The sequence below is a fragment of the Aspergillus caelatus genome (genome assembly GCF_009193585.1).
Source record: "Aspergillus caelatus strain CBS 763.97 unplaced genomic scaffold BDV27scaffold_317, whole genome shotgun sequence".
Lineage (NCBI taxonomy): Eukaryota > Fungi > Ascomycota > Eurotiomycetes > Eurotiales > Aspergillaceae > Aspergillus > Aspergillus caelatus.
In genome coordinates, this window is record NW_022475580.1 from 1 (window position 1) to 12,636 (window position 12,636).

General features: G+C 51.5%; 5 protein-coding genes across 5 annotated transcripts; 3 read left to right on the top strand and 2 right to left on the bottom strand.

The window, feature by feature from the left end:
- The first annotated feature begins 806 nt into the window (after positions 1-806).
- On the top strand, positions 807-4,933 carry BDV27DRAFT_137361 (pyruvate carboxylase). Its single transcript, XM_032068966.1, has 3 exons — positions 807-1,058; positions 1,130-4,724; positions 4,789-4,933. Exons 2-3 carry the CDS (start codon positions 1,251-1,253, stop codon positions 4,894-4,896), a joined length of 3,582 nt encoding a protein of 1,193 aa, XP_031921719.1. The 5' UTR covers positions 807-1,058; positions 1,130-1,250; the 3' UTR covers positions 4,897-4,933.
- Positions 4,934-5,260: 327 nt separating this feature from the next.
- Positions 5,261-7,088, bottom strand: BDV27DRAFT_150259 (putative carboxylesterase; the record flags this gene model as incomplete). Its single annotated transcript, XM_032071201.1, has 4 exons — positions 5,261-6,249; positions 6,321-6,599; positions 6,654-6,677; positions 6,758-7,088. 4 exons carry the CDS (start codon positions 7,086-7,088, stop codon positions 5,261-5,263), a joined length of 1,623 nt encoding a protein of 540 aa, XP_031921720.1.
- A 1,706-nt stretch (positions 7,089-8,794) lies between these two features.
- BDV27DRAFT_150260 (uncharacterized protein) lies at positions 8,795-9,266 on the top strand (the record flags this gene model as incomplete). The annotated part of the gene is made up of 2 exons (XM_032071202.1): positions 8,795-8,959; positions 9,042-9,266. 2 exons carry the CDS (start codon positions 8,795-8,797, stop codon positions 9,264-9,266), a joined length of 390 nt encoding a protein of 129 aa, XP_031921721.1.
- Positions 9,267-9,432: 166 nt separating this feature from the next.
- Positions 9,433-10,967, bottom strand: BDV27DRAFT_137365 (60S ribosomal protein uL5). Its single transcript, XM_032068967.1, has 4 exons — positions 10,915-10,967; positions 10,692-10,839; positions 10,326-10,575; positions 9,433-10,272 (listed from the first exon to the last, which is right to left on the bottom strand). The coding sequence occupies exons 1-4, from the start codon at positions 10,915-10,917 to the stop codon at positions 10,146-10,148; spliced, it is 528 nt and encodes a 175-aa protein (XP_031921722.1). The 5' UTR covers positions 10,918-10,967; the 3' UTR covers positions 9,433-10,145.
- A 144-nt stretch (positions 10,968-11,111) lies between these two features.
- Positions 11,112-12,552, top strand: BDV27DRAFT_137367 (small nuclear ribonucleoprotein-associated protein). Its single transcript, XM_032068968.1, has 6 exons — positions 11,112-11,284; positions 11,377-11,385; positions 11,442-11,513; positions 11,577-12,000; positions 12,062-12,106; positions 12,165-12,552. Exons 1-6 carry the CDS (start codon positions 11,258-11,260, stop codon positions 12,245-12,247), a joined length of 660 nt encoding a protein of 219 aa, XP_031921723.1. The 5' UTR covers positions 11,112-11,257; the 3' UTR covers positions 12,248-12,552.
- The last annotated feature ends 84 nt before the right edge of the window (positions 12,553-12,636 follow it).

The following is a 12,636-nucleotide window of genomic DNA, read 5'->3' on the forward strand; positions in this document are numbered from 1 at the left end:
AGAAAAAAAAAAAAAAAAAAGAAAAGAAAAGAAAAGTAAAACTATGACATTGCATAAATGAAGGATCATCCATTGGCCAATGATCTGGACCAACGGGAGTTCTCAATGAGACTGTGGGAAATCATCTACTTGTATAGGTAGGAGTAATGGGCCAAGAGTTATAAATGATATTAGCATATAGAATTGGGAGCGGATGGGGGAAAAAAAAATCGAAAATTTCAACGGGTAGTTACCTAAACAAAGAAACAAGAGGTTGGTCCCCATCACTTGGTACGCATTATGGGGAAGTTCCAGGTGAAGAGACACTATCGAAGAGGGGGGAATTATTTGCAGACTATGAGAGTGGGGACCGTGGGACGTCATCCATGGCATTGGAAGTGGTATTCTTGTACTATTTGCCCTTGGCACCTGGGAGGTGTGACCGGTGTGCCGGTGAGATCAAGAGGATAGGATCATTCTTCCCTGAAGGGTTTCGGTACGCACCAGAGATGAAGTGATAAGAAACACTCTGTACGGAGTAGGATTGACTTTTTGATGTCATGTGAAGCTGCAAATCAATGGTTAGAGTTAGCGTACCTCGTAGGGTAGTTCAGGTATCGGATCTGTATGGTCACTGTCACTATCACTGTATGTCTTTGTATGTCTTGTACGTTCTTGTATGGGGATGTTCCACATCTAGGCCTGAGGCAGAGACCCGCCCCTCCTCGTCCCCTCCCCGTGCTTTTCTTTATCAGTTTCCCAATCTTCTTTGCCCTCCGTTTGACATATTAGACCAGTCCTCTCTCGCATCCTTTTCTTTTCTTTTCTTTTTCTTCTTCTTCTTCTCCTTCTTCTACAATTACTCAAATCTTCTCCTCTCTCATCAACCACTCTCCCCTCATTCTCCAACTTGAGAGGCCTAGGCTCGATATCTTTTCGGGTCAAACTCCAACGATCTACCCCTCATAGTATTTCTCCCCCCGCGTTCTTCCTCAGATTCCCGTTCCGAAACCGGGAGATTTTCTTCCCCTCCGCGAGCTGTCCGGCGGAAAGCTACTCCTCGTCTCCGCTAGCTAGAGGTGACTCACTGCTACTTCCCGGACCCATTGGTCTCGCCTCTAACTTTTAAACCCCTGGGGTGTCTTTCTAGAACATCTTGTTTCTCTCTTCTCCTTCTCCGCTCCAATCTTACTCTTATCTTCTCCTCCTCCTCCTCCTCCTCCTCCTCCTCCTAACCCTCCTCCCCCCCACCTTTCACATCACCTCCTACCATGGCGGCTCCGTTTCGTCAGCCTGAGGAGGCGGTCGATGACACCGAGTTCATCGATGACCACCATGAACACCTCCGTGATACCGTGCACCATCGGTTGCGCGCCAATTCGTCCATTATGCACTTCCAGAAGATCCTCGTCGCCAACCGTGGTGAGATCCCCATTCGTATCTTCAGAACGGCCCACGAGCTGTCCTTGCAGACGGTTGCCATCTACTCTCATGAGGATCGACTGTCTATGCACCGTCAAAAGGCCGATGAGGCTTACATGATTGGCCACCGCGGTCAGTACACCCCTGTTGGTGCGTACCTGGCGGGCGATGAGATCATCAAGATTGCCCTGGAGCACGGTGTCCAGCTGATCCACCCGGGCTACGGTTTCTTGTCCGAGAATGCCGACTTCGCCCGCAAGGTTGAGAACGCCGGCATTGTCTTCGTGGGACCCACTCCCGATACCATTGACAGCCTGGGTGACAAGGTGTCAGCCCGTCAGCTGGCCATTCGCTGCCAGGTCCCTGTCGTTCCGGGTACAGAGGGCCCCGTCGAGCGCTATGAGGAGGTCAAGGAGTTCACAGACACCTATGGATTCCCCATCATCATCAAGGCTGCCTTTGGCGGTGGTGGCCGTGGTATGCGTGTAGTCCGTGACCAGGCCGAGCTGCGTGACTCGTTCGAGCGAGCCACTTCCGAGGCCCGCTCCGCCTTCGGCAATGGCACCGTCTTCGTCGAGCGTTTCCTCGACAAACCCAAGCACATTGAAGTCCAGCTTCTGGGTGATAGCCATGGCAACGTCGTCCATCTGTTTGAGCGTGACTGCTCCGTGCAGCGTCGTCACCAGAAGGTCGTCGAGGTCGCTCCGGCCAAGGACCTGCCCGCTGATGTCCGGGACCGCATCCTGGCAGATGCCGTAAAGCTGGCCAAGTCCGTCAACTACCGCAACGCCGGTACAGCTGAGTTCCTGGTGGACCAGCAGAACCGCCACTACTTCATTGAAATCAATCCTCGTATCCAAGTCGAGCACACCATCACCGAAGAGATCACTGGTATCGATATCGTGGCTGCACAGATCCAGATCGCTGCGGGTGCAAGCCTCGAGCAACTGGGCCTGACCCAGGACCGTATCTCCGCCCGCGGATTTGCCATTCAATGTCGTATTACTACCGAAGACCCCGCCAAGGGATTCTCTCCGGATACTGGTAAGATTGAGGTTTATCGTTCCGCTGGTGGTAACGGTGTCCGTCTGGACGGTGGTAACGGTTTCGCTGGTGCTATTATCACCCCTCACTACGACTCCATGCTGGTCAAGTGTACCTGCCGTGGTTCGACCTATGAAATCGCTCGTCGCAAGGTTGTGCGTGCCTTGGTCGAGTTCCGTATTCGTGGTGTGAAGACCAATATCCCCTTCCTGACTTCGCTTCTGAGCCACCCGACCTTCGTCGACGGAAACTGCTGGACCACTTTCATCGACGACACCCCTGAGTTGTTCTCTCTCGTCGGCAGTCAGAACCGTGCCCAGAAGCTGCTCGCATATCTCGGCGATGTAGCCGTCAACGGCAGTAGCATCAAGGGCCAGATAGGCGAGCCCAAGCTCAAGGGCGATGTCATCAAGCCGAAGCTGCTCGATGCCGAGGGCAAGCCGCTTGACGTTTCCGCCCCCTGCACTAAGGGTTGGAAGCAGATCTTGGACCAGGAGGGCCCGGCTGCCTTTGCGAAGGCCGTGCGTGCCAACAAGGGTTGCTTGATCATGGATACTACCTGGCGTGACGCCCACCAGTCTTTGCTGGCCACCCGTGTGCGTACCATCGACTTGTTGAACATCGCCCATGAAACCAGCTACGCCTACTCCAACGCGTACAGTTTGGAATGCTGGGGTGGTGCCACCTTCGATGTGGCCATGCGTTTCCTCTACGAGGACCCCTGGGACCGCCTGCGCAAGATGCGTAAGGCTGTTCCCAACATCCCCTTCCAGATGTTGCTCCGTGGTGCCAACGGTGTCGCCTACTCTTCCCTCCCAGACAACGCCATCTACCACTTCTGTAAGCAGGCTAAGAAGTGCGGTGTCGACATCTTCCGTGTCTTCGACGCTCTCAACGATGTTGATCAGCTCGAGGTCGGAATCAAGGCTGTTCACGCTGCCGAGGGTGTTGTCGAGGCCACCATGTGCTACAGCGGTGACATGCTGAACCCCACCAAGAAGTATAACCTGGAGTACTACATGGCCTTGGTGGATAAGATTGTGTCCATGAAGCCTCACATCCTTGGTATCAAGGATATGGCCGGTGTACTGAAGCCTCAGGCCGCTCGCCTGTTGGTGGGCTCCATCCGTCAGCGCTACCCTGACCTCCCCATCCACGTCCACACCCACGACTCCGCTGGTACTGGTGTGGCCTCCATGATCGCCTGTGCCCAGGCAGGTGCTGATGCTGTGGACGCCGCGACCGACAGCATGTCCGGTATGACCTCCCAGCCTAGCGTTGGTGCCATTCTGGCCTCCCTTGCGGGCACTGAGCAGGACCCCGGTCTCAACCTCGCCCACGTGCGCGCTATTGATAGCTACTGGGCACAGCTGCGCTTGCTCTACTCTCCTTTCGAGGCGGGTCTCACTGGCCCCGACCCTGAGGTCTACGAACACGAGATCCCTGGTGGTCAGTTGACCAACCTCATCTTCCAGGCCAGCCAGCTCGGCTTGGGCCAGCAGTGGGCTGAAACCAAGAAGGCCTATGAGGCGGCCAATGATCTGCTCGGCGACATTGTGAAGGTCACCCCCACCTCCAAGGTGGTTGGTGACTTGGCTCAGTTCATGGTCTCGAACAAGCTGACCCCAGAGGATGTTGTTGAGCGCGCTGGTGAACTGGACTTCCCTGGCTCTGTGCTCGAATTCCTTGAAGGTCTCATGGGACAGCCCTTCGGTGGATTCCCCGAGCCATTGCGCTCCCGCGCCCTGCGCGATCGCCGCAAGCTCGAGAAGCGTCCAGGTCTCTACCTCGAGCCTTTGGATCTGGCTAAGATCAAGAGCCAGATTCGGGAGAAGTTTGGTGCTGCTACTGAGTACGACGTGGCCAGCTTCGCCATGTACCCCAAGGTCTTCGAGGACTACAAGAAGTTCGTCCAGAAGTATGGTGATCTCTCTGTTTTGCCCACCCGGTACTTCTTGGCCAAGCCTGAGATTGGCGAGGAATTCCACGTCGAGCTGGAGAAGGGTAAGGTGCTCATCCTGAAGTTGTTGGCCATCGGCCCTCTTTCCGAGCAGACCGGTCAGCGTGAGGTCTTCTATGAAGTCAACGGTGAGGTGCGCCAGGTCGCTGTTGATGACAACAAGGCTTCTGTGGACAACACTTCTCGCCCTAAGGCCGATGTGGGTGACAGCAGCCAGGTCGGTGCTCCTATGAGCGGTGTGGTTGTTGAGATCCGTGTCCACGATGGTCTGGAGGTTAAGAAGGGTGACCCACTTGCCGTCCTAAGTGCCATGAAGATGGTAAGTTCATTTCGAATCACTCTTGCTATCCTTAGTCAAGTACAGATGCTAACAACTTATCCAGGAAATGGTTATTTCTGCTCCTCACAGTGGCAAGGTCTCTAGCTTGCTGGTCAAGGAGGGCGATTCTGTGGACGGCCAGGATCTCGTCTGCAAGATCGTCAAAGCGTAAGCAAAATAAAAGCAAAAGAAAAAAAAAAAAAAGAAAATGAGAGAGCTACCAAAACATGCCGCCAAAGTGCATGATGAAATGAATATTTGGATGTTTCATGTTCATATTAGAGCGTTGTTTGTCCCTTGTTTGCTATTTATCTGGGTCGGGTTCAGGATTCTCCTTTACGATAACAGGGGCCGAAAAACCAAAGGTCTCTTAGCCACCATATCTGAATTGAGTGACTTAATGATTTCATCTTATTTCAATCGCGACGTATATACATGCTACCTCGAATTGGGTGTGGCCTCGTAAGGATCTAGATTCAGACTCATCCTTAGCCCTCACTCTATATATATACCTAACATGATAGTACTTTCAATATTCAAAGTTTAGCAATAGGACCATTACCCTGTTCACCAATCGCCCTCAAGGCCTTCCACACTCGCATTGCCTCATCCCAGAGACCATCCTGCCAAATCCCCACCGATCCATCAGGTTTTAGCTTCCTCATCTCCCGGTGGCTCTTCGTGCCCCAACCAATATTCGATTCACCATGAACAAACTTAGTCAATGGATCGATAAACGCATTCTTAATGATCGACTTCTCATCAGCCTGGAGAACAGACCCATTCCCCCACCACCAGATATACTGATCCGTAGCATGCGTGACGCCCCATTCTGGAGGAATAGTCTCATCCGCACATTTCAGTCGGTACTCAATGCGGTAACGATACAGGAGATGGGCAGCACCGCCCAATACGAGAGAATGCACGAGTCCCCGCTGCATCTTATACACCTGCATATCAGCATAGATACAACCGAACGCATCGCAGTTCCAGTCCCGACACCCGGAGGGCAATTTGCCGTCTGGGTAGTATAGTTTCATCAGTGTATCTACAAGGGGAGCCGAGTAATCTGCTAGGAGACGCTTGTAGAGCGAAGAGTGGTCGTTCTGGGGCGGGTACCAGGTGGCGTAGAGGGCACCTTCGTCGCGGCATTCGCCGAGCATGATGCGAATGTTGCGGGCGGCGATACGGCGGCCAATGTTGCCGTTGTCGAGGGATTGGAAGATGGTGGGTTGGATGAAGAGGGCGTCTGTTGTGGGGCGGAATTGGTTGATTTTGAGGCTTGTTGCTGTGGAGAGGAGCTTGGAGCTTGGGACGGAGCGGAGCTGGGCGAGCTTATCGGTCCAGGAAAGCGTGTGGGGGATGTTGAAGGCGGAGAGGAGCTCGTTGAATTGGGTTTGGGCGGATGATGGGGCCTTGGGTTGGGCTACTGGACTGTTGGACCAGATGCAGGCTTGTTTGATGATTGATTGCTCTTCTGGAAGGTGGATATCGTAGGATAATTGGTAGAAGACGGAGTAGGCACCTTTTTGCCGGGCCACGAGTTAGGATATATAATTATTTTGTGTCTGCGGAGGAGGTTGGAAGGTTGCTTACCGGCTGAATATCCCGATATGGTGATTTGTGAGGGATTGCCTCCGAAGAGGGCTATGTTGTCCCTTGTCCACTCGAGGGCTAGACGTTGGTCCCAGAATCCTTGGTTTCCGACTGGCTCACTGACCGTGGCGGCATCGTTCTCGAGCTCTGAGGAGTACAGGAAGCCAAAGACGCCCAGACGGTATGCTGGCATAACAATGATAGCATTGAATGCTGCCTCACCTAGTAAAGCGCCGGCGGAGAAAGAATTAGGGGTTCCGAATTGCAGGAAGCCACCGTCTGTTACATGACTTTGATTAGCTTGCGATGAGGCATTCGTCCAAGGGAACTTACGGATAAAGACGAGGACTGGCCATCCTGTAGAAAAAAGCCACTATTAGTTTTGCTCTATTCTCTTCTCTCTTGGGAGGAGGAGCTTAGGGGCTTAGGCGACATACCATCCTTGGGTGGTTCACCAGCGGGAACCCAAACATTGCATTGAAAGCAATCCTCACTCCAACCATCACCGAGGGAAAGGCCCGGGAAGCTAGGCTGAGGGCAGACGCCAGTTGCTCCAGCGCATTGCCCCGGGTGGTCTTTGCTACCGTAGGAATACGATGGTGGTAATCTCTGGGCTTTCCGCCATCGTTCAGTCGGAGGCAAGGCGTAGCGGAGACCTCCGAAGTAATGACACCAGGGGGCATTGGTAGTTCTATCCGTGAGGGTAACACCCTGTACAAATCCCCGATGTTCGAGGGATTTTAAGTAAGGATTCCGCAAGGGTTCCATGATGTGTATGTGCGTAGGCAGGCTGATGTTTGCTGGAATGCGCGGCTCAAATGTTTTATTTCTCAGACACGTCGACTTGCGGATCCCGACTCGGGTAACAACTTGTAAGGAACCAATTGATATCTGGTAGACCAGTTTTACATGAAGAAACACTCCTGACTAGATGCTATTGCCGTGTTATATAGCTACTGAGTCCGTGCAACTGGCGAAAGTCTCCCCGCGCAATGACTCCAATCATGGCGCCGATAACAGGTTTGATAGCCGAGTAGATAAAGCAGGTGGGGCTGTTGGAGAAGGCTAGAGCAACTCATAGTTAAGAGCCGATCGGGTCGGCAAAGGCACCCTGTGGGAGGAATAGATATGATAGATGAGGAGAAAACAAAAGAGAGAGAATGGGCTTGGGGGAGAAATTACAGAGTACGTCCGGTAGTCTCGTTCCGCTTCGGCGCTACATCTGGATCCCGGTGAATGCCCGAGGCAGCGATGCCTTCCCCACGGAGGTCGTCAACCAATAGACACAATATCAGTCCTATTGGATCAGTCGCATAATTCCGAGATCATTCCGCGCAAGAAGATCATTAAAGTCGACACTGAGTGCCGAACTGATATCTCTGGAGAGAGCGGAACTCAAGTCACACGTTATGTACGAAGATCTACATCTTATCAGCCCATATCACCCCAAGCCCTAATCTGATAGTAACTTTATATAGCCTTGATGATGATGCTGCTAAAGGCTCACTACAAGGTCTCTTGCTGAACATTATAGTAAGTTCACTTGGCGAAATCCATGGCAAGGTCAGTTTAACCGTGATTAACCCACCGAATATAACAGCTAACTATTGGACCCCAGTCGAGTATTATGTGGCCTTCAACCTTGGGAATTCAAAGTTTCATTTGCTGCGATCCCCGCATTTGGCAAGCTCACCTGACGTCAAGCCGCCATCAATGATCGTCCAACGATTCCATTGAATTATACATCAGTCTACGCTGATTGATCACAACCAGATTAATTGAACCGTTTGACCTAAGCGGATCTGGACGCCTCTGTTCCCGCGCCAATAATGATGAATCATCAACGTCTTTGGTTCATCTAGAGCTCCCAAAGACCCCAGGCAGTTACGAGGCCTCCATGAATAATGATTGGATCATTGGGGGTATTTGCCCCCTGCCGGCACTATAGGGAACACACCTGGGATGATGTATCATTCATCCAGACTTTGTTTCATTCCTTGAGTGGCCCTTTCCCTTACCCCTCTCTCTCTCTCTCTGGATTTCCCCCCCGGTATTGTGCCATATATTACGGTCGCGTGTCCGGTGGTGGCTCGTTCCTCTTCAGATACATACATTGGTTTGAACATCCTCCATCCGTTTATCGATCAATCTTATCGACCTGGTAAGTTTGCTGAACTTATGAAATGTTCCATCCTTGTGTTTTGATACTCGCATTTGTTGGTACACAGTGACTTCCCTTTTTCGGTACTGAACCGAAAGGATGACGTCTGGGACTCTTGGAACTCAGCATCTAATACATCATTCGTCATCCTTTGCCTTGATAATTGAAATACTTGATATCTATTTCATCTACATACTTTCTTCCAATTCATTCGTCCATTGACAGAAACCGCGCATCACGTATTTCACTAGAACAGCAACTAATATATGCATAGTTGATATAAGAAGTCACTGAAGTCTTGAAACAAAGCAACATGAACAACCAGCAGAACAACCCTCAGTCTCCTCGCCATTGGCATGGCAACGTGGGTGATCGCTATGAGCACCACAACGTATGGGTGACAGGCGGCCCTCCCCAGCCATACATGGCTCGACGGCCTTCTGCTGCCGAAGCAGCACGTGCCACAGATGACAGACGTGTACGTCTGCTCAGACTTTCATCGAACTCTCTCGCAGCTACATATTGTCTTGACACTCAGGCTGACTGTCCTTAAAATCCAGGAATCTGTCTCGTCTAGCATGTCTTCCGGCTCTAACAGCCCCCCAACTGCTCCAAACAGGAGACGGTCTAGTCAGGGTTCGTCCCTCTTCGAAAGTCTGACGAACCAGAAGCGGAACTCCACGGATCCTGCTTCGGCCGCACGCCGGGCGAGTTACAATGACCAGGCGCAACAGGGCGGTTTCTTTTCGAAGTGGTGGGATGGGTATACTCGTGGTTCTAAATAAGCCAATGTCGAGTTCATGCTATGTAGCAAGGCAGAATGATTAATTGGTGGATATTTATTATGTTGAACGTTTATATGACTATATGCCGAAGAGTTTTGTGCTTGATCTTGTATTTATTCGTTCGTATACAAGCATATCGTGTTAATTGAAGTGGATCAATACAGGGAGATGCTCCATAAAATCCATAGTCTTGTAAAGTTTGATTACCACATCTTAGTTTGATTACAAGACAGCTGCGTCGGACTGGATTCATGTCACAGGTCCAGTAGCCAGCATGAAACGCAGCCCGGGGCTATACTTACAGACTTCGCAATTTAATATGGGACTACCCCAAGAGAAACACTAGTTATCCCATATGATTAACGGCGCTTCGATATGGGCCCACAATCTACGATATGCTCTTGATCATGACCCACATAGTTGTTATCTTTCTTGACTACAGGACGAGTCTACAATGAGGAGCTGATTTACGGCATACTCAAGGCGAGCATGGAGCCGGGCTGATCTCCGTGCCATCCATGTTGGCCTAAGAGCAGAGGAGCACACTGCCACAGGGGACAGGTAGAAGGACATGTTCTTGGACTCTGAAAGAGATCCAACGGCCAAATAGCCACCATTATCACACTGAGTGTGATGGGGCAAGCATCATGCAAATCTTTTCATCAATGGTTATGCGGATACATCACCCTTCGTGAAGCCTTCATTGTGAAAAGTGGATGCGTTTTTTTTGAACTTGAGAATTTGGATTCCTAACACGCCTATCCTCATGCCGTGGTAGAAACAAGTATTTCAAAGCAGAACGGCATTTTTTCTGCCTTTTTTTATTGATTCATCATAAACGCAACCCCCTGGCTCCCCCAAAGACCAGAAATGAAACATTTACCGGACAATTCCGTCAAAGCGGTTCTTGAACCACTTGATGGTCTCGGCCTGGTTGATGCGGTGAGGAGCACCGACACGGGCCTTGCAGCGGCGACGCTTAGCGACACGCTCACCAGGGCGGGTCCTGATCCATGTGTGAGTTTTTGACCTTTGCTGACCGTTCCTGGTTATACTCACATGCAGCAGTAGAAGTCCATGCCGTAGATACCAATACCAGGGTCGTACTTGATACCAAGATCGATGTGCTCGTTGATACCGAAGCCGAAGTTGCCGGTCTCGGAGAAGTTCCTCTTGCGGAGCTCGTACTCCTTGACCTTAAGACCACGCTCAAGAATCTCCTCGGCCTTGGGGCCACGGACGGTGACGTGGACGGCGATCTTTTCGTTACGACGGATACCGAAGGTACGGACAGTGTAGCGGGCCTTGCCTATGAATCACGAAAAAAAAATCTCCCATCAGCCATTCCATCCCATAATATTTCGTACTGCTTTCCATATCCTCCATGGTAAAATCAAAAAAAACTTCGGATCGAGGCGTCCTTACTATAGACAGGAGTCTGACCGCTCAGCTGCTCGAGCACCTTAGCAGCACGGGTAAGTCTGTCACCAGACTCTCCGACACTGATGTTAAGCACGAGCTTCTGGATGCGCAGCTCGCGCATGGGGTTCGCGCTCTTGTCCTTTCCGTCCGACTGCATGGCGATAAAACGTTAGAAAAAAAAAATCTCAGGCGATTAGAGTGGTTGATTTGGTAAAATGGAACATACCATGGCGACTACTTTGGCGTGTATGGTCGACTCGTGTGATTAGAAGATTCGGAGGGAAGATCGAAAAGTGAGTAAAAGGGAATGTGCGGGCAGAGTGGGAAGCGAGAAGCCCTTAGCGTCTTGGCACCGTCGGCTGGCGCTAAACCGCAGAGCCGCGTCTAAGTCACGACACCCGCAGAGCTTCAGGAAGTTTGAGCGGGTGAGCTCGTGCCAGCAAGTCCTCCACTTTCTTGACGGGCGCGCAAGCTCAAAGTGAACGTTTAGTAGGAGTTTTCTTCTACTACTTCACGCATATTCTTTGGTTCATATATCAAGCCGCATTCGTGCGCATTTTTCAGGCAAAATGGCTGCCAACAAGCAGGGCAAGATGGTATGTTTGATTTGATTGATCTTTTGTCGCGGTCCAGACCTTTTCTTAAAGTACCTCAAGAATAGTATTGGCTAACTTGTTTGAATCCATAGCAAAACCTCGTAAGTCACAATGCGCTTCTTTTACCATCCGCCCGCTGAAGTCTAATGTGCTGCAGATCAACTATCGGATGAGAGTTACCCTTAACGATGGCCGACAGATGACCGGACAAATGCTCGCATTTGATAAGGTACATTGACTCTCAATCATTACCTGCCTTGATTAAACATTTTCATTAACAGTGACACTTTAGCACATGAACCTCGTCCTCGCCGATACAGAAGAATTCCGCCGCGTCAAGCGGAAGTCCAAGCCAGCTGCTGGCCCGGCTAACGCTCCCCTCGTGGAATCGGAAGAGAAACGAACCCTCGGTCTTACGATTGTGCGCGGTACCCACGTCGTCTCTTGCTCTGTTGATGGACCTCCTCCCGCAGACCCCTCTGCACGACTTGGAACAAGCGTCCCAGGCGCTGCTGCTGCCGCAGCCACTCTCGCCGCCGGTCCTGGAATCAGCAAACCCGCTGGACGTGGTCTACCTGTCGGACTTGGAGGCCCTGCTGCCGGTGTTGGAGGACCCCCACCTCCTCCTGGCGGCTTCCCTGGTTTCCCTCCTGGTGGTTTCCCAGGAGCGCCGCCACCGGGATTCGCTGGCCGTGGAGCGCCTCCGGGAGGACCTCGTAAGTTTTATTGGCGCTGAGATATGCTTTGGAAGTAGGCAGGTTACTGACTTTCGCTTAGCTGGTTTCGCTCCTCCCCCAGGGTTTGCGCCTCAGGGCGGACCTCGTAAGTGACTGACTTGGGTTCATACGTCATACGTCATAGGCTAACTGGTATTGTGCAGCGGCCGGTTTCCAACCCCCTCCAGGATTCCAGCCTCCGGGCCAGGGACGTGGATTCCCTCCACCAGGATTTGGAGGACGGTGAAGCTCGCATGTCGAGCGGCACAATCGCTTACAATATTCCGACCCCGAGTGAAACATGGCGGCCTACTAGTGTTGGGATAAGAAATACGCATCCTATTCATATACCTGTTCGATGATTAGGCATAGCACACCGAGTTTTACCAGGCAAAGGCGTTGCGGCGTGTGCGGATGCAGGGAATGCCCGAGTAATAGCAAAGGTCGACCTTCCAAAAAAAAAAAAGTCGAGGACCAACAGAAGTAATGCTACATAGGTTTAAACGCTTAGTACTTATTCCCCCTGCGAATCATACACGGTCATTTCCATGATTTTCTTGTTCGTCCAATCGTAGGCCAATGCTCCGTAATCGAACTGATATTGATGACCCCGGCAATTGACTCACGTGACGTAGT